Genomic DNA, 20,214 nt, shown 5'->3' with positions numbered 1-20,214 from the left:
CCTCGGTGCGGGTGACTCAGGCGAGCGCCCGTCCCCACGCAGGGCAGGGCGTCCCCTCCCTGCTGACTAACGCTGGGTGCGCGGACACGGCCGCCGTGCCCTCCTCTGGGGCGTCCCGCCTCGGTTTCCTTCCTCGCCCCCTCCTTGGGGTCACCCCTCACGGCGAGGGGCAGTTTGGGATCCGCAGCTTTTGGGATGGGGCTGGGGACGAGCAGGGGGTCAGCGTCCAGCCCGGCAGCCCGCCTGTGAAGGGCTCCTGAGGCGAGGAAGGACAGACGGACGGACGGGGAATCGGGCTGACCCCACAACTCGATGGAGAGGAGCACAACGCTCCCCACGCGGGGACACCGCGGGCAGCCGGCCAGGCAGCAGCTCGCCGTGGCCGCGGAGGAGGAAGACGACGAGGAGGAAGGACGCCATGGCAGGCCCCATCCAGCCATCCCGTCCCCGCACGCCCATCTCCCTCTTGCGGGAGGAAGGCGCAGGGCAGGGCGGGCGAGGGGCCCCGGCGAGGCCGAAGCAGCACCCTGGGGCGACGGGAGGCCGAGCCACGGCCACCAAGGTGGCAACCCCGGCTCCCCAACCCCACAGCAGGGCCAGAAGGACGGGGACATCCTCACCGCTTGCCCCCTGCCCCACAGCAAACCAGAGCAGGAGAATCGGGATGGGAGCTCCCGCCGCAGCCCCGTGCCAGTTTCTAGGGCAGCACACAAATCCCCCCGGAGCTGGAGCCTCCCTTTATTTAGGATTTATAAGCATTTCCCTCACCCCGCAGCCAGGCACCGAGCCCGGCTGCGCCCTCCCCCCCCCCCCCGGCACCCAGCCCCACCAGACAGGCAGGCACAGCGATGCTTTCTGCTTTTATTCAATTAATGCAGCAATCTATACAAGAAAAAAAAAATAATAATAATGAAACCATGAAATTCCAAACCCTGACAGTGAAGAACCAAATTCTTCCTAAGAATCGACCAGAATTAAAAGTTTTCCCCCCGCGTCAGACTGTACATAAAATAATCTCTGCTCCATTTACAGCGTTTCACACAGTACTTCTCGTATCTCAAACTTCAGAACTGTACAACTTTGTTACAAACCACGCTTTTTCCTAGGAAAAGCTTACAGAAAAAAATATTGCCACTTTGTTTTTTATTTTTCTTTTATTTGTAACAAAACAAAAAAAAATTAGAATCTTTAAAAAAACAAAATTAAAGTCAGCCAGAACATTAAGTGTGGGCAGGGGTGTGGGAAGGAGCAGAGACGCGCTTCTCAGCTCGAGGTTTCTCCTCCCCAGGAAAGGGAAGGCGTTGGGCAGACCAAAGAGGGGGGTCTGGACCTCGGGGCCATGCTCCGAGCCCCCCTCCAGGACGTTCCCAGCTTCAGGTTGGGGAACGGACACCCCCGAGGCCGGAGGAGGGAGCCGGCAGCCCCGCGTCCCAAAATCCCTCCTGGGATGACGGTGTCAGGGTTGGGCCAGCGCAGGGCTGGAGGTGGCAACCTGGGCTTCCCTGCTGGAGGCCGTTTGTGGGCTCCCGGCAGCCTCTGCCAGGCAGGGACCTGCTCCCCGATCCGCCACGCCGTCCCCAGGCCAGCTCACCTCTCCCTGCCACCAAACCGCCTCTCGTTCTCTTCCAGAGGACAGGCCGAGCCCACGCAACCAACGCAACAAGTCCGATCGCCGAGTCTTCTCCAGATGCAGGCAAGAGCAGCGAACCCCAATTCCTCCCTTGGCAGAAAAGCAGGGGCAGCCCCCACCTCCCTCCCCTTCCTCGGGAAAGGCGTTCTCGTGGTCTGGGCTGTGGGTTTGGGGTGTGTGGGGCCATCAGGGCGCACGCAGCCGTATTGCCGGGGCCGGGCTGGGCATGATACACAACGACACGCTGCGGGTGGATGGAGAGGAGCACGGACCGCACCGCTGAGCCAGACAAGGACGATAAAGCCAACGGGGTCAGGCCAGGGAACGAGCCCGTCCCACGGAGGGGATGGGGAGAAATTTTTCCTTCTTTATGGGCAGGCAGCCGCAAAGCAGCGCTCGCTGCCCTCCGTCCTCCGCAGCGGACTCGCGCCGCCGGCCTGACCCGAAGCCTGCACGCAGCCACGACAGAGAAGAGGAGTGGGCACAGCAGCATTTTGAGCCAGTTTTACCAAACAGGTCACAGTAAGGGATCTAGACATCTGGATCCGCGTGAAAAATGTGTCTTCTGGTTTCAGATCAAGGTTTTACCCCGATGTTGTTCAGTGCAAAAGAGTTAAAAAACCATGTATCTACACATATACAACTGTGTGTATATAAAATGTCTGTACAAGTGGGAGAGATGGGCTGCCCGCACGCCGGGAACTCCTTGCCCACGAGATGCTACGGGTCAGATGGGTGGTGTTGGAGCCCCAAGCAGGCAGCTTGGAGACTCAAAGCGGAACGGAGCAGGGGAGCGACTCCGGTGAGGAGCTCCCCGGCCCTCCAGCGCCGGCTGCCAGCTCGGACCCACGGCACAGACCTGGGGTTGGGGAGGGGAACAGGAGGGCTGAGCTCCCGGAGGCAGCATGCAGGAACACCAGAACCCGACGGGACAGGAGGGCTGCCCGTGCGCGTGCAGACTGCGCGAGGACTGGGATGAGGTGACGAGGCAAGACCTCGGGGTGCCTTGTTCAGCCTTCAGAGGACATACCTTGTCCCACGGGAGTCACGGCACTCCTGCCGCTTCGGGAAGGAGCCCCGGCGAGGCAGGTTGCCTTCGTTGTGAGCTGAGACACCGGAGTACGGTATCCGTGTTGCAGAGGTAGGCGTAAAATCGGGAGGGGGGACAGCAGGCTGCGCAGAGCGGGGACCTCGGGGCAAGGGAGCAGAGCTGCTCTGCCTTACCGCAGCCACCGCCGGCAGCACGAGCAGCGCAGCCTAACGCCCGCGGAGGGCACGGGGCACGTCCAGGGTGAATTCCGAAAGAATTGGGAACAGCCATTCCCGGGCATCCCGCAAGCAGGTCTCTAGCTTGCTGAAGACGCTCGCAGACGCCAGCCGTGAAGAGGAGAAGAGATGGCTGCTCCCTGCACGCTGTTTTGCTGTCGGGGAATGCCAAGCTTTCCCAGAACGGGGGTTTGTAGCCAAGAGCTGGCCTGGATTCTCTGCAGCAAGCTAGGAAGGCAAGGAACGCTGCTTCAAATGCTAAATGTGGTCTGATAACAGCTTCTCAGTGGTTTCAGAAGCAGCAGAAGCATGAACTTTCAGATCTCTGGGCAGACAAGAGGCGCCTTCAAAGGCTGGCCACGAGGCTGTTCTCGCACCTCCACACCAAGCCGCCGGGAGCTCTCACGGGGAAGGCGATGGGATCAAGAGAACCAAGGACGGGCAGCTGGGGCCCACCTAGGAAACCTCCCGCAGGTCAGCGCGATGCTGAAGGCAGCAGCGATCTCCCGGGCACTGGCATGGCTGCTGGACCCAGCCCCAGAGGTAACCCCAAGGACAGGCGAGTGGCAGGAGCCGCACGAGTCAGCAGGGAAGGAAAAGGACACCGAGACCCAGATGTCAGCAAACATGCTCGATTGCTAAGGAACAGCGCCCGTTTTTTGTTGTGTTTTTTTTTGTTTGTTTTTTTTTTTTTTGAATGGGAGCTCCTCAAGACAGCAGCAAACGGGTTTCAAAATATATTACATCTTTTTATTGCCAAGCGTGCAGACCATGAAGTGTGGGGGACACGACACTAAGAAAAACTACAGTTTGAGGGAGGGCAAAGCGGTAAAAATTTAAAAATAAGACTACTCCTTACGACTGCCAACACTTGGGTTCAAAGAATCAATCGGAGGAAGTTCCTTAAAAGTAGGGTTCTAAATACGGTGTTGGGCCCCAAACTTGGAAGGCGCCCAGGCTTCAGGCTGGGCGAACGCGAACCAGCTGGGAGAAGACGAGGAAGAAGGCAGACCTCCTCGCGTTACCTCCTCGCGGCCAAACGCCTGCTGCTGCTCAGCATTTCCCCTGGCAGCCACAAACTCCCTGCCCCAGGGACACGCAGCGGGACGAGCAGGGCATCGGTGGATATTTCTGATGAACGCACTGACCCGGCAGCGTCCCCGCTCCCAGAGCCAGCCTCGGAGGGGACGGACGGCAGCCGAGGTGCCCGGCTCCCCGGCGGCCCCATCGGCGCCTGCCCTCGGCACGGGGTGCCCTGCCGGCTCCTCTCCCTCCACCCAGCAGGGGCAGGATGTTAAAACCAGCCCGCCACGCTGCCAGGAGGCGGAGGACAGCTTTTCTCGGGCGGCCCCGAGCCCAGCATCCTCACAAGCACAGCCCTCCCCCGCTTCTCTTTGCTGTCCCCGGAAAGCAGCACGTACTCGGTGCTGATACTGCAGCCCCCGGGCTCCAACACGGACCTCAGGGCGATGCCGGCCTGGCCTCAGTGAAATCGGCCCCGTTTCCTCCCTCCTCAACCAAAATACATCGCCGGTCAGGCCAGCGCTGAGAAGCCAGGGGTAAGCACATTCTTCTCGGAGAGGGCAGCCCGGGGACACGAGGCTGTGAGCCCAAGCTGGCTTGGGAAGAGGGACCGGAAAGAAAATCTACGGCATTTAAAACTGGTACTAAAGTGCAACACAAATGTCCTAAACCCTTTGTAACCAACGCAGTAAGAGGGGTCTGCAAAGCTCCAAACTTCCAGTTACTGCAGGGCACACTCTTAAAACACAACCCAACGACAACTAGGTAACAGCAGACCAAGGAGCCCTTTGGTGAAGCAAGGAATACGAGGCCACCACAGAGAATTTCAGCTCCTGGGGTCTAACATCATATTTAGAACATTTGGAAAGGAAGTTAAAGCAAAAAAAAAAAAAAAACAAAAAAAAAACAAAAATACAATTCTTGAATCTTGCGCAATGAAACAGTTAAACTTTTTGGTGTTTTCAAAAGAAATCCCAACAGACAGCCTGGCATAACTTTATCTGCTTCCTAAGGGAGAGATGCCCGTTTGACCCATGACTCAGGACACCATGTGCACTGGACATGTTCCATCCTTACATATGTCTCAGCATTCCTCCATTCATAAAAACAAATCGCTAGATCCTTCCTGTTTACTCTTCAGCCTGAAAGGAAAAACCAAAACTGAAGCTAGATGGAAGATAGCCAGAGGGAGGAGAAAGTTTTCACAGACTGGAGGCCAATCTCATCAGCTCCACGAGCCCGGAAAGTGCATTCCTCAGTGTCGCCTCATTTTAACTTTCCTGGCCGGGCTGCCGTCCTCCTCCTCCTCATCACAGTCCTCCGTGTACTCGTAAGACCTTCGCCAATAGTTCTCGGAGCTGAAGTTGCTCCGTCTCCTATGTTTTGGTAAGAGGACCGAGCGCCTGTTCTCCTCTTTATCCATTTCTAGAATCCGTGGCCTACGGAGAGAGAGAGGGGGAGGGAGGGAGAGAGGGAGTGAGAACACGTCCGTAACGGGAGTTAAGCACTCCTTGTGTGGATACCATCTGGATTTCTGCATACTTTGCGCAACGTGAGTGACTTTTTCCACACTGCTCTCCCGGTGCTACGCTCTGGGCTCTCGGCAGAGCAGGAACAGATCGCCGAGCTGCACATCCCACAGCAAGGCTGAGAACTTCGCTTTGGATGGTGCAAGCCCTTCACCTTCACATGGCCAGCTTTGGTCTCCACCTCCACCACGCACACTTCCAAACGGCCTGGCCGCCCCTCTTTAGGTGCGGCCTGTAGCCCCCTGGGCAGAGGGGCCTGTCTGCCCTACAGAGGAGCTATGAGGATACTCGTGGTGCAGGATTAAACCACAGCTCCAAGCTCCTGTGCCCTCCTGCTGCTCTCTCCAGCGTTAGTGCAGTCAGTTCTTGTAGAAAGCTGCCCCTGCCCTCACCTGCGATCAGCTCACAGCAGGGCCACGCTGGCAGGATTTTATCCTAGTTCATTTTATCCTAGGTGGCAACCGAGTTCCTCTGACAGATGCTATTTACCTACGTTATGCCGGAGTCTTTTCGGCCACAGGAAGAGAAAAACATGTTTTTGATACCCATCTGCTGCAGGGGTCTGCGCTGAGCCTGCTCTCCATTAACGTGTGTCTTCTCCTCCGCGTCGGGCTTTCACCAGTTTGCAGACTTGCCCTGCACGACCCCTTCTCTGATCACACACAGCCCGCTGCAGGCTCCGAGGTAAGCCTTCCCTCTGCAGGCTCGCTTCGCTTCGCGATCAGTGTGCCCAGTCACCCCGAGCACTGGTGAATGAACGCTGCTCATAAACACGCCATCCCCGCCCTCCTCCTTCACCAGGACAGGTTGAAACACGGGCTGGGACTTCACAGCAGCCGAGCCCCACCACTTTTGGGTTTTGCACAACGTGCAGAGAATGCCCTATCAATTCTTGGGAGGCTTCAGAGTTAGAGAACAGCAGAAATGACAGCTGGCAGACCGGCTATCACTCGTGGCTATCGGTACATACGCGTGAGCAAGGTGGTGTTTAAGGGGAGCCTTGCTGCAGAGCTCAAGCTGTCTGAAACCTCAGCAAGGAGCTCTCTTGTAGGTCAGGCTTACGCACCCACACAGTCTGGTTGCACGCACACACACAAATATACACAGCCCTGGAACCAAAACAGATCTAAGAAGCTTCCCAAGGAGTCCTTCGCCCTTCCCAGTTCTCACGTTCTCTCCAAAGACTACTTTCATAATGTACTTTAACACAGCTGCACAGGTTGCTCGGCAATAGAGGTCAAAAATAATTAGCTGCAGGGAAACTATGGTTCTGAATGACTGCATTATCAAGAGCCAGCCAAATCTATTGCTTCTTCATTATGCCACTCACAGGATAAACAATGTAAGCTGCTTACAGCCGGAGCTTAGTCTCCGCAAGCCTCGGAGGAACGTATAAAGCAACGCGTTCTGATAAAACAGATCTGTGCGCCACAGGAAGCACCTGGCAAAGAGGTGCAAACCAGGATGCTTTAAGTGTGCCGTGCAGCCTCTCTCATCAGAGGCCGGGAGCCTCAGACATTCACTGACCAGCTCCTTGCTCTTAGGAGAGCCCAACCTACCTGTGAGCAGCATCGGGGTCTGCTTTGCGATGGGACCGCTTGGGTTTCAGGATCTGGTCCCTGTTGTTCCCCGACAGGCGGTCGGAGGTGTAACCTGGTGACAACACAGAGCTACTCAGCGATTTTGTTTCCAATCGAGGTGCGTCTAGTCTTGTTCTGCAAATTAAAAAAAAAAAAAAAAAAAGGAATTTGCAAGGAGTTTCTACAGGATTGGTAGCAGGCTGCAAGAGCCGTTTGTCCTAGATGCACTGAAGCAGAACCCTCAATCCCAGCCACACAGCTCCAGAAGAGGGTCAGGATTGTTACACTCAAAGGCAGAACAAGCTGCAGTTCTCTTGCACTTGATGCTTTAATTTTTAACCTTTACTGAACTGGTCAGAAGACAGAGAAAGGTTTAGGGGTCAGTGTAGCCACGAGGTGATTCTGGGAGGGCAGGAAAGGTGCTGTGCTCGCTGCAATCCCAGTGACAGGGTATTGAGCGGAGGTGCTGGGCTCCCCGTGAAACCCCATGAAATCACAGTGACTCCTCAACAACTTGCAGCTCCAGTTAAGCCACCTGGGAGATGCACCGAGAAATCCATCATCGCCTCCACCAGTAATAACCGCTTCTGTCTGGAAACTCCCTCCTCTCTCAGAGATCTCGTGGGGTCGGGCATTTCTCAGCTTGACTAAGAGCTTTAGCGCTTCGACTCATGCTCGAGTCAGAAGTGGGGTTGGCAAACAGCAGCCGCGCCGCATCCCTTACAGCGGCACAGCAGTCTTGGTCACGCTGCAACAGAAACGCTGAAGCTCCAGCAGAGAGCGAGCAGAGCTCAGAGCAGAGCTGCCACCACTGCTGCCCAGGCACGGCTGCAGCAGCAGCTTGCAGCACGCACGGAGAGGCAGCAGGCTGCATGGCACCAGTGGCACCGTGGGGCCGTGTGACGGTGCCGTCACCATCTCCCAGTGCAGCGTAGTTACCGGTCACCACTTACAAGCACTGCTGAAGTCAGTTTCAAAACAGACTGAAGCCTAAGAACGGGCAAAGCGTGCTAAAAGGTGGTGCCAGGGCTCCAGAGTGCCAGTTTCAGGAGGATCCATGCACGTTTCCGGACAGAAAGGCACCCTGACGTTGCTCCTGCAGCCTCGCTCCCCAGGATTGGGGGCGAATACCAAAGGGGGCTGGGTGAAAGAAAGGGGAGAATCACTACGCGTCCCCTGGTGCGGAGCTTTTGAGGCAGGTTTTTGAGGCAGCTGCTGCCAGGCTGGAGCCTGCACTAGTCTGCAAAGCCATCCTGGGCTGTTCTCAGCTCCAGGACTGGAGCCAGGCCAGTCAGAGCACCAAAAGCATTGCGGATCCTGCCCTGGACACCTTGGGAGGTTTAAATGTATTTCAAATATAATAACCAGAGGCCTACAATTAAAAACCCACTAAATGCACTGCAAGGGTCAGAGAGCACCAGCCACGCTCCGGCACCGCAGAGCGATGTGGATACGAGCTGCAGGAGCAGGTACTAGGAGGGGCTACACCAAAACGGAAAGCAAATTACCCAGCGAAGTCCAAGCTAAATAAAATAACTCCCCAGTGCAACAGCTTACAAACAGCTCAGTACAAGTGGCTGCATAAGCCCTGTAAAATGACTTTCAAGCCCCGCTTGAGGAGGTCTCACTTCTCCCCCTACCTCCCACCTCACCTCTGGCAGCAGCTCAGGAAATTCAGAGCATCGCTCCTTCCCCCGCCCGCCTCTCGCTCAGAGCGCTCCCAAACCCCGCCGGCTCCCCGCAGCCCCGCGCTCCGAGGCGCAGGAAACACCGTAAATGCCATCACGCTGCAGCTCTCCAGTGCTCCTGACCTACTTGGTAACCGCGCCGCTCTCAGGCGTGCCGAGAAAGCCAGCCGCTTCTCCGGCACGCACGGCTTTGTCCTGCCACTGCCAGCAAAAACCGCCTCCAGAGCCACGTGCCCGGAGCGGAGGCAAGAACGGATCCAGACTCTAACGTCTGGGGCCCAGCACGCTCTGGCAGCCTGTTCAGAGCCAAATATCCCAAATATCCCAGCTCCTGGATGCAGCTTTTATACTGTGACGCGATCGCAGGGTATCTGAGCCCTCTGGAAAGCTGCGGGCTGCCTCTCACCAGCAAGAAGGAGACGACGAGTTTCACGAGGTCAGGGGCTGCTCCCAAACCTCGCGTGCCAGCAGAAGTGGCTGTCTTCCTGCTTGCGTAACTCGCTGCTTCAGCCTGCACGAGCCGCATGATCCAGGCACTCGCTGCAGCACTAGCTGCTCCGGGGCTGCGAGCGCAGGGAAAGGTCAGCGGCACCCTTCGGCGAACAGGCATCGGCCGTGTATTCACCGGGGCTGCTAAGCCCTCCGGAGATCACACAGAAATAACCCCCGGGGGGTTTCCGCTCTGCTCGTAGGAAGATCCCGTTGTGGTTTCGGTTGTGGTTTCGTTCAGCTCGCCAGGCGAGTCATCGCTGTCTGCGTATGACTGGGCAGTCACTGCCGCCCTAACGCTAAGCGATTCAGGCCCCCACGGGGAGGACAGACGGACCGGCTGCTGCAGAAGGACGCCGGGGCAAACGTGGGCAGCCGGCTCTGCTGGGAGCTAACGGCCTCGTCCGCTCAGCAGGGAGGCACCGGGTCGGCCAGGTATGTCCTGGAGAGCTGGACGCTTGCCTGGTTGCTTTCCGAGGGCAGCCGAGCCAAACTGAGATAACTTCTGTAGCTTACAGGGGCTGATGAAGGTAAGAGGCAGGTTGAACAGGGAGTCGTACATCTGCACCAGCTCGGGCAGCTTTAGGTCATTTAGCCACGTCTGCGGAGCAGTTCCTTGGAAAAGGCAGCCTAGGACAGGCAGCTTCTCTGCCCCAAAGCCCGACTAAAGCAGCCAGAGCCCAGCTCTCTCCCCCTGCAGGGTCTGGAGATGCCTCCCGCCGGTGCTCATCAGCACTCGCACGGCTTTTTGTTGGTGCAGTAACCAACGATTGGAAGGCAGCCACCTTCGGGCTCTCCTCGCAGTCACCTCACCACTCACCTAACACGGCAGCCCGGTGGTTTGGCTCTCCCCTCCCTTCCCCTCATCCCACCCTATCGCCCGCCGCATCGCATCCCGCCTCCCCGGCTCTGCCACGGCTTTGCCTTGCTAACGCCTCAGGGCTGCTGTTTCCCTGCCTTCATCTCATGGATCTCTCTAACCAGATGTCCGACTCCACGCTGCTGGCCTTGTGCCATATCTTCACATCACCAGGCTGTCTGGAAACCGGCTAGGCTGCCCAGAAGTTCCACAACTCCGGATCTACACCGCTTGCCCGCTAGCCTCGTGCCAGCCTGGGCCACAGCCGCAGCCCTGCCATCGTGGCCATGCTTTCGTCTGGGTTAACAGCACCCAAGCCACGTGTATTTCCACTTACAAACATTTCTCGACAATGGAATTGCTGCTAACAACTTCTAAGGCCCGATAAACGTGGGTCAATGTGGTGCGTACACATATTTTAGTCCTCTAGTAAAAGGAACTGATACGAAATGCCATTTCTGGGTACAGGAGAAGGTGACACTGGGGACTTTGGGGCGGCTCCCCCACAATTATCTTCTGGAACAGGAAGCGTGCGATGCGACTTACAGAGCCCGGCTTCCCAGCTCCCAGGACAACCTCTATGAACCGGTCACTAAATTCACCGCATCCACTTCCCCTCAAAGCCAGCGCCTTCCTCCCTTCTCCCCAGGAGATGAAAGCTAGGCTACCAAGAAATCTGTCTGCTTTACAGATGATTCTTCATCGTCAGCTTCAAAGCACTGCCCAGGTAACTTTTGCACGTGGCTATCGTATGATCAGACACCTGGACGTGCAGCCCAGAGCACAGGAGTTTGAAATCCTAGCTGCTTGGAGCCGGGCAGCCAACGAAGGCCAGGTGCTCGGACAGGAACGGTGCCTGCAAACGGGCAGAGTGAGACCTAAAAGATTTAAGATCGACTCAGCGTATTAACAAGCGCGGCTTTTTTTTTTGTTGTTGTTAAAGCGTTGCTTTAAAAGCACCTTAAAAATCACACCAACAGACTGGAGGTTGCCTTACTGTCCAGAGGGCTTCAACACTTACTTCCGAAGGATGATGACGGCTCTCCTCTCCTTGATGTCCTGCGGTCGAATACAGTGTGTGATTTCGTCGGCTGCGTATCCGCTGACAACAGAAACAGAAAGCCGCTGTGAGAAAGACAACGGGCAGAGGCAGAAAGTGGTTGCAACAACAAACTTCGGCCAATCCGTTCCCAACTTCCACCAGGAATTCCTCCTCCAAACACACCGTTCCCCAGCTAAACTGCCATAAAAGAAGAAACTTCAAGAAAATAGTAGCAGTCAGGCCTTTTTTTTTTTTAAATTTTGACTCAATTTTTTTTTTAGCATACACCAGAGAAAAGGCCACCTGCCGCAACATCACGAAATAAGTCGTGTTGAAAATGAGTTTACGGAGTGTAAATTCAGCTAATTTGTTTACGGGAGCTTTATCAAGAGATCAGATCACAGCAGAAGAAAAATCACCACGTCGCTTCCTCGCACGGGTCCCGAGAAAAAGCCATCTGTCACCGCTGAGACACGCAGCACACCCGGACACGTCCACGGATGGGAAGAGCCTGCTGCCGGAGCCTCTCCCAGGGCTCGCAGGTGGGCTTTGGCACCGATTAGGTGTGTTAGGGGAGGAGGGGTGCAGACTAAGTGCCTGATGCCCCAGGAGTTGAGCGCCTCATCCCCACCACCTGGGCAGGGGACGCTCGCTCCTGCTGGGCAGCCTCGTTGTCTCCTCCACCCTCACCATGGCACACCCTTGGTCACGGTACGACCCGCCGCAGCCCCGGTGACCCTCCAAAGCAGGCCGCAAACCAAGCTGGGCTCCTAAAACCTCCGTGCCGTGGGGCTCACGAGGCGAGGCAGCAGCTTGGGCCAGCACGGAGCGCACGAGGCTCACCGCTCCGTCACCACGCCGCAGCCGTCGTCGGCAGGAGAGCGTTTTGGTGTAGGGGATGACTTCAATACTTCAAGTTTCTAGCAGGTGGGGAGACAGCCAAAGCCAACCAGGGCCCCAGCTACCTGCACAGACCGTTTCTTTTTTTTTTTTTTTTTTTCCCCCTCGTGGCTGTTTCTGTCGCTCGGCACCATGCCTGGAGTCCGGCGCAGCGTGTGAGATCGTGGCCTCGGGCGTGGAGGTGAGCTGATGGAGAGCAGCCAGCACACCTGCGGGTGAGCGAGCCACCCTGCCAGGAGCACATCTCACCACTTGCACGGGTGCTAACGAGCTCCCCTGGGAGGTGGGCCTGCCCCCTACCTGCTGCTGCCAGCGCGTCTGTTCACGAGAGCCTTCTAGAGTCCGGCGCGGGGAAGGAGAAGCGAAACGCCTCCCGAAATGGCTGACAAGGGCAGGAAGGCGTTGGGGTGAAGGCCGCTCGGATCGCAGGGAGCCAGCACGCCCCTGCCCCGGGTTAACCCAGCGCAGAGCTCACGGAGCCTCCCCGGGAGCGGACCCACGCGCCTGCGGATCCGCGAAGCGGTGCCAGAGGCCACCGCGGCGCTTCCCAGGGGCAGGGGTTTCGCTTCCAAGGCAGCCGCAGCACGCCCTGCCTCGCACCACGGCTAGAAAGCGTTTCATGTGGGATGCCGGCGCCCGAGCTCAGCATTTCCTCCGGCGGCTCCTTCCCTCGGAGGAGCCTCAGCTCCCGCTGCTCTCCCTCTGCTGCCCGCGCTCCCCGCCACGAGGCTTCAGCAGCCCGTGAGTTCGGGATGCTCGGGGAACAACACGTCACGCACACGCAGGTCTCCTCCGGGGGCAGGACGGGGTTTCCTTTATCTGGATAAATCACCCACCCACTCGCCTGGAAACGCACACCTCTCGCCTGAAGACTGCTTTGAGGAGGGAGCTCAGAGTCTGAGACCTGACCGGTGGGGAGAGGGGCTGCTGGCCGCCCCCCCCCCCGCCCTTCAGGGCGCCGCAGAACAAGGCAGCGTTATGCAAAGGGGCTTTAATAATGCTCCATTATGTTCCAGGAATCTCCGCGTCAAGCTCCAGCGGACTCATTAATATCACCCACGTTAACATTCGGCTCGGCACATCCTCACCCCGAACACGGGGAGGAGGTCTGCTCCGAGACCTGCGCTCTCCACCACGAGACGTCAGCCCGGCCTCTCCCTCTCCCCAGGCAAGAACTCATTTCCCAGCTCACTTTCCAGCACCTTAAGCAGAGCTCGCGGCCCCAGGTGCAGGCGGGTGGCCCCAAACAGCAGCCCTCAGCCCTAACGGGGACCCACCAGGCAGCCCCGATGCCACAATGGGGAGGGAGAACTCAGCTTGCAGCTTGCCATGGCCCGAGATGGGCTCTGCACGGCCCTCCAGCATGGGACGGGTGCAGGAACCGCTCAGGAGCAGGGTAAGGTTATTTCTCAGTTGTCCTGCTTGGTGCCAGCATGAATTTCTCACCCGCTCCCCGCCCTTACCACGTCCCGGTGACAGCCAAGGGACAGACGCTGGAACGAAACACCCACGAGAACATCAGCGGTGCACGCAGGGATTTCTTGCCCAGCCGACAAAACCAAAGCGCCGAGGGGTAACTTGGTAAAGAAAGCCCCGAACTGCTGCCCACGGCAGCACCCGAGCGTGATGCGTCCAGCCCGGAGCATTTTTCAGAGGACCGAGGGGAGGCTGGATGCCACCCGCAGGCTGCCCGGAGCAGCCCAGCTGCCGCCCAGCTCACCTGCTGGGGCTCCCAACACCCACACCTCCTCCCCGAGCCTCTTTTTTTTTTTTCCCCCATCTCCCTGACCCCCACCGTAACCGAAAGCAGGGTTGTTGTTGTTTTTTTTTTTCGTACAGGTATCACCAGAAAGGAGGCCCTCGTGGCTGCCGGCACGGGCAGAAGTTCTCTGCGGCAGGCAGAGCCTTTTCCTCAGGATCAGGCTTTTCTGGGAAAGCGCCTGAGCCCGGCGGCCGCGGAGCCACCCCTCCAGCTGGGAACAAAGCAGGTTCAGCCTCCAGAGGCTCCGAGCAGCAGCGCTGATGGCGCTGCCACCAGGCATGCCCCTGGACAGCACGAGGCAAACATCACCGCGTTCCCACCGCTATCACAAGCGGGCCTGCTCTCTCCTCGGAGCGCCTGCCGGTGCCAGAAGGAAAACCCGCCTGGTTTTGGGCTCTCAGAGCTCCGCAAACGTTACCTGGCGCGGTTCGCTCCTCCGGTTAACTGCAGCCTTGCTGGTCCCCGACCCCAGGCACGGAGACACGACGCTCGGTAATTCAACCCAAGCCCACCAGGTGCCCAGATCCCTTACGTGCTGCGGGGCTTTGCACCCCCCCCCCAGCTCCCCCTTTTTTTTTTTTTTCTCCTTTTTCTTTTTTTTTTTCTTTTTAATTTTCCCAGCCTAACCATTCGTCAAAACCCCGTTCCCCGGCGGACGGGCCAGTCCTCCATCTCCTCCGCAGCGCTCCTGCTGACTGATGCTTATCAAATTCCTTTTTTTTTTTTTTTTTAAACGGGGGAAAAAAAAAAACCAAACAAACAGACGTGGTCCTGCCAGCAAGCACCGACAGGAAGCTGATGGCACCGAGGTCTTAGCGCAGCCCGGCTCGGCGCTGCCATTTCCTCTCGGCCCGGCCGGCGCGCGGAGGTGGAAGCAAACGCCCACCGCCGCCCGCTTCTCCGGGGGCACAACCCGCAGAGGGGGCCGGTCCCCGGTCCTCCGAGGGCAAATCTGCACCACGGAGGCAAACGGAGAGAAAAATACCTTGCCGGGGGAGCGCGGGGCTGGGCGGGCGGCCTCCGGGCGGCTCAGCCTTTGTCCTGCTGGACACGGCGAGGAGAGCCTCCGTTCCTCCTCCGAAACTCTCGGCGAGGACATCTTTGCAACCCCGACCCCCCGTTCGAGATGCGAACGCTTCGCAGCTCGAGTTTGAGGCCGGTGCAGGGTTTGCAAACGGCCCGGCCTGCCTCGCAACGAACGCTTCAGCCTGCTGCAAAGTTTAACCAGCAGCGTCCCCCGCGAGGCGTTTACCGACAACCCCGAGTCTTACCGGGAAAAACCTGAAGCACGCGCATCGAGTCGAGGGCAGGACACGGGGAAAGCCCCTCGGCGGGGCGAGGGGCGGCTGCGAGGCCGGGAGGGGGATTTTGAACAGAGCTGGGATGGGGACCGGGACGCGCGTGGGATGGGGAGAGGCTGAGAAAGAGGGGGGAAAGGGGAACCCGGCGGCTTTCCTACGAGCCTCCCGGTTTCCACACGGTACCGAAACGAGCGTGGCTCCGCTGGCTTCCCCAGGAAGGAGGCCTGCCAGGAGCAGCCTCTGACCCAGCAGCATTTGAATCCCAGACATTACAGGCATGCCGCTTCTATCTCCGCCGTTTCCCTATCTCCAGGGCAACTGCCTTCGGCAACCGCTTGCTGGGAGGAGAGGAAGCCAAGTTCGGGGAGCTGGCTTCACCGCCACCGCGAGCCGGGCTGGGAGCTGCACCCCGAGATCCCCCCCCCCCCCCGAGACCCCCACGTCCTCCCTCCCTTCCCCGAGCTCCGGGGTCGGAGGGGAGCCGGGAGGTTTGCTCAAGTCCTGGATCACACCAGCCCGCACCCACGGCCTTGGCAGAATCTCCCTTAAGTGGGTGCTAAGTATCCGCTAACCGCTGCGCCGAAATTGAAATCATCCCCGGTTTAGGGGCCATTATTTGCCGGAAAGCAGAACATCCGAACATCTAACCCCGCGTGAAGCTGGCGAACGCCGTCCTTGGGTCGCGAGGACGCCAACCTTTCCGTGCAGGCACCAAACCGTCTTCGTTTGCTTTGTAGGAGCGCTTCAGGGAACTGCTGGCAGCACCCGCGGCACGCCGGCCACGCAGCCGCACGGCGCGCAACTCGCTCCTGCTCCGGGGACCCCGAGCCAGCTCCTTCCCAGCAGTCTTGGGGGGCAAGAAACCGCGATTCGCTTGCCGCGGAGCAGAGGAAACACCTCTCCCCCAGCCCACGAGGGGCCGATCCCCCACTGCTTAAGCCCCGATCCTGCTTCGGATGTGAGTTTGAGCATTTTCCCGGTGATCCCGGCTACGACTACAGACCGACCCCGCAGGACGCTTCCAAACGCGCGCGCGCGCTCGAGCTCGAAAACGCTCTCACCGTCCTCGGGAAGGAGCCCCGGCTACGAAAGGGAGGACAGCCGTTTACCCCAGGCATCGCGGGGGCTCGCTTCGCGGGCAGGAAAAATTAAGGCAGAAAGTTTTGCTGCCCGCGTGGGGCCTCGCAGTAAGCGGACACGCCGCGACGGCTCCCTCCCAGCGCCGCTCCGGGAAAAATCACTCTGACCTCTGCCCTTCTCCTGCACCCTCCCTGCCCCGGCCACGCTCCCCAGGGAATAAGAAAACGTCTTTAGCCTCGGGAGAGCCTTTCCCGCTGGCGGATCCTCCCGCAGCCTCGCTCGATCCCGCCGATCTACAGGAGTTACCCAACGCAGGGGGGGGGGGGGCGCTGGTTAATGTTTGCGCAGCTTTCCCCGGATAAAAGCTCCGTGAGATCCCGGCCGTTATTATCGACGCCCCGGTCACCAGCGCGACGCCCGTCGGGGCGGGGTGGGGGGGGGGGGGCGAAAATTCCTTCCTGCGCCCCGCGGCGATCGCTTTGCGAGCCAAGGCGCGGGGTTGTGTTACGAGCAGGGAGCCCTGAAACCCGCCCGGGACGTTCACCGGCCCCCCCAAAAAAAAAAAAAGTTGGTAGTTCCGAGCGCTGTTGGCAGAGCCCGGGCCATCCCCGCTCCTGGCAGCGAGCACCCTGACCTTCAGGACGCGGGGACGAGGCTCGGGATGTGCTCACGAGGGCCGGCAGCGAGGAGCACGCGGGCTGCTCGGGGCCCTGCCGCCCGTCCCGCGGGCTCCGTGCGCCCACCGGGAGACAACGGGGGTTAGGGAGGAGACAGATCCCAGCACGGAGCCCGGCTTTAGCAGCGGCTCGCGGCGTGACCTTGGGCAGGTCACTTCGCCTCCACGGGGGCGAGCGCTGTCCCCGCACGCGTCGCCACCGCTGCCGCCGCCGCGCTCCCCCGGGGACAGCCCCGCGGGGGTCCGCGCCGCTTCCTCGCCGTCCCCGTCCCGCAGGTGAGGGCTCTGAGCTCCCCGTTGACAGCCCGGGAGCACGAGGCCCCTCACGCCACCTCCCTGCCCTTCGGGTCACGTCGGGAGGGCTACGGATAGAGCCCGGGCGCGGGATCCATTTTGTGCCTCGATGCGAACCGCGGCCGCTCGGGGAAAGGCACCGAATCCCAGCTCCACCAGCAGGCGACTCCGGATCCAATCTCCTCCCCCCCCCTCCCCCCGACGTGGGACCGCCCCCAAAACGCCGTCCCCTCCGGGGACCCCCAGCCCCTTCCCACCGCCCGGGGACCCCGCGGGCCCCCCCAAGGGAGCCGAGCCGAGGGGGCGCGCGCCCACGTGCCTCGGGAGGGGCGTTCCACGACGCGGCGAGCTACCTGAGCACCGTGACGCTGCCCCTCTTGACGGGCAGGAAGAGGACGGGCTCCGACACCCTGATGGGCTTGAACTGGAACTTGCAGCCGAAGCAGAGCGCCGAGTCGCTGAAGAAGGACACGGAGACGATGGGCCTCTCGAAGATGTGGATGGGGTCCACGTGGGAGACGATGCAGCCCCCCGGCTGGTAGTCGTTGATCACGGCGCTGTTCACGAAGCCCTCGGGGATCACCCGGTGCTCCACCAGCTTCCTGATCACCAGGTCGTGCACCCACTCGGGGATGGCGTCGACCTCCCCCCGCGGGTACAGGCGCTCCTGGCCGGGCCCTCGCCTCTGCAGCTGCGACCCGTAGGTGTAACCTTCCCCGAAAAAATACTTGTTGCGCAGCGGCGCCCGGTCCACCGTGTGCTCCTTGTAGAGCCCCTTCTCCGCCCGGGACACCACGTCCTCGATGCGGGCCTCGATCTTGGCGCACTCCTCGGCGCTGAAGAGGCGAAGCTGTCGGATGCCGCTCTTCACTTTCCGGGCTTCCTCCTCCTCCTCCTTCTGCTGCTGCTGCTGCTGCTGCTCCTCGTAGTCGCTGGGCTCCGAGGCCGAGTCCTCGTGGTAACGCCGCTTGCGCTCGTAAGGGGGGGGCTCGGCGGGCTCCCGCGGCCCCTTGGGGTTGTCCCGGTAAGGCATCATGGACTTGAGCTTCTCCCGCAGGTCCGTGTAGCCGCTGCCGGCCATCGCGCCTCGGCGGCCCCGCGCTCCGTCACCGCCCCGCTGCCGCCGCGGGGGACGCGCAGCCGCTGCTCATGGCACCCGCCGCCCTGCCGGGAGAGCACCCACGGGGCGTCAGCGGGGGGGGGGAACCGGGACTGTTCGTGCCCCCCCCCCCCCCGGTGTCCCCTCGGTCCCTCCCGGCGTCCCTTGCGTGGACCGGGCCTGTAGGGCCTTCTGCCGGTAAGGGCCGGTGGCCCCCCCGGGCTGGGTTCTGTGGGGCGGGGGGCACCGGGAGGGTACCGGGGGGGGTTACCGGGGAGTACTGGGAGGGGTACCGGGGGTATGGGGGGGGACCAGGGGGGGGGGGTTATCGAGGGGTACGGGGGGGTTACCGGGAGCATGGGGAGCGTAGCGGGGGGGTATGGGGGGGGTTACCGGGAGGTATAGGGGGTCTGGGGGGGGTGGTAGCGGGTGTATGGGGGGGGGTATAGAGGGGTTACGGGGGTGTGTTAGGGAGTCTGGGGGGGTGGTACCGGGGGCGCAGGGGGGTTACCGGAGGGTACGGGGACATACAGGGGTTACCGGGAAGTACACAGGGGTTACCGGAAGGTATTAGGGCGTCTGGGGAGGTGGTACCGGGTGCACGGGGGGGTTACCAGGGGTGCCGGGGGGGGGTACCGGGGGGGTCCCGGGGGTTACCGGAGGGATTAAGGCGGCCCCGGCCGCCCCCTCCCGCCTCGCTGCCCCCCCCCCCCCCCCCCCAGGCAATCCGGGACGCCCAACTCACGGCTTTGCCCGGGGCGGCGGCGGCGGCGGTAACGGCGGCGGTGACTGCGACGACGAAACGGCGACGGCACGGGGTGGGGGGGGGGGGGGGGGGGGGGGGGGGGAAAGGCGGTTCGGCCGCAGCTCCCGGTTACCGGCCAAGCTCACGCGGCGGCGGCGGCGGCCGAGCCTGGCACATGCCCAGCGGCGGCCCCGGCGCGGCGCGGCGCCCTGCCCGCTCCCATAGCGGAGGGGCCCGGGGCCGGGGCCGGGGGCACCGGGGCCGGTGAGGGGGGAGGGGAGGGGGAGGGGGAAGGGGGTGCCGGTACCGGAGGGGGGAGGGGCGGCGGCGGGCCCCGGGGGTCTCGCGCAGCCGTTCCCGCGGCGCGAGCGGCGCCTACGTCACCAGCCGCCCGCCCGACATCCCCGGGCCGCCGCGGGGCCCCGCCCACCGCGCCGGCACCGCCGCCGCGCCCCGCCCACCCCCCCGCGCCCCGCCCCGCCCCGCGCATGCGCACGCGCGGCCAACGCCGCCGCCGCCGCCGCCCCCCCCCTCCCCCCCGCTCCCTGCCCGCCGCCGCGGGCTCCGCCCTTCTTCCGCCCTCGCGCCGACGCCGCTTCGCGCGCCGCCCCGCCCCCGCGCTGAGGGGCGGGAGGCGATTGGCCACGAGGCGGCGGGGGGGTGGGAGGGAGAGGGGAGAGGCGGAGGGTGATTGGGCGGCGCGGGAGGGGGCCTCGCGGGCACGGAGGAAGGGGGGGGGGGTGAGGGGGTTGGGGTGGCCGCGGAGGTGCCTGAGGGGAGCGCCCGCCCCCTGAGGGGGTGGGGGAGGGAGGGGAAACTGAGGCGGGGCTGGGGGGGGGGGCTGGGGGGGTTAGGGGGAAGTGGGGGGGCGAGGGGGGAGTCGGGGGGGACTGGGGGGCTGAGGAGGGTTGGGGGGGGAGTGGGGGGATTAGGGGAATCGGGGGAGATTAGGGGGGGCTGGGGGGGATTAGGGGGGATTGGGGGGGTCTGGGGAGATCAGGGGGGACTGGGGGGGCTGAAGGGTGGATCGGGGGATTGGGGGGGACTGGGGGGCTGAGGAGGGTTGGGGGAGATAGGGGGATTAGGGGGAACTGGAGGGGGGATTAGGGGGAGATTAGGGGGAACTGGAAGGGGGATTGTGAGGGGAGGTTAGGGGGGCTGGGGGGATTAGGGGGAATCGGGGGGGCTGAGGGGGGCGGGGGAGGACCTGGGGGGGCTCAGAGGGGCTGGGAGGGGGCGGGGGGATTGGGG

General features: G+C 61.4%; 1 protein-coding gene across 1 annotated transcript; it reads right to left on the bottom strand.

Moving 5' to 3' along the window:
- Positions 1 to 3,629: 3,629 nt before the first annotated feature.
- Positions 3,630 to 19,198, bottom strand: ALKBH5 (alkB homolog 5, RNA demethylase). Its single transcript, XM_040574575.1, has 5 exons — positions 18,964 to 19,198; positions 17,473 to 18,283; positions 11,086 to 11,166; positions 7,008 to 7,163; positions 3,630 to 5,358 (listed from the first exon to the last, which is right to left on the bottom strand). Exons 2-5 carry the CDS (start codon positions 18,198 to 18,200, stop codon positions 5,175 to 5,177), a joined length of 1,149 nt encoding a protein of 382 aa, XP_040430509.1. The 5' UTR covers positions 18,201 to 18,283; positions 18,964 to 19,198; the 3' UTR covers positions 3,630 to 5,174.
- Between the last annotated feature and the right edge of the window lie 1,016 nt (positions 19,199 to 20,214).

The sequence above is a fragment of the Cygnus olor genome, chromosome 15, assembly GCF_009769625.2.
Source record: "Cygnus olor isolate bCygOlo1 chromosome 15, bCygOlo1.pri.v2, whole genome shotgun sequence".
In the NCBI taxonomy this organism is placed as follows: domain Eukaryota; kingdom Metazoa; phylum Chordata; class Aves; order Anseriformes; family Anatidae; genus Cygnus; species Cygnus olor.
Note: the sequence above shows the minus strand (reverse complement) of the source record. Positions and strands in the feature narration are given on the sequence as shown.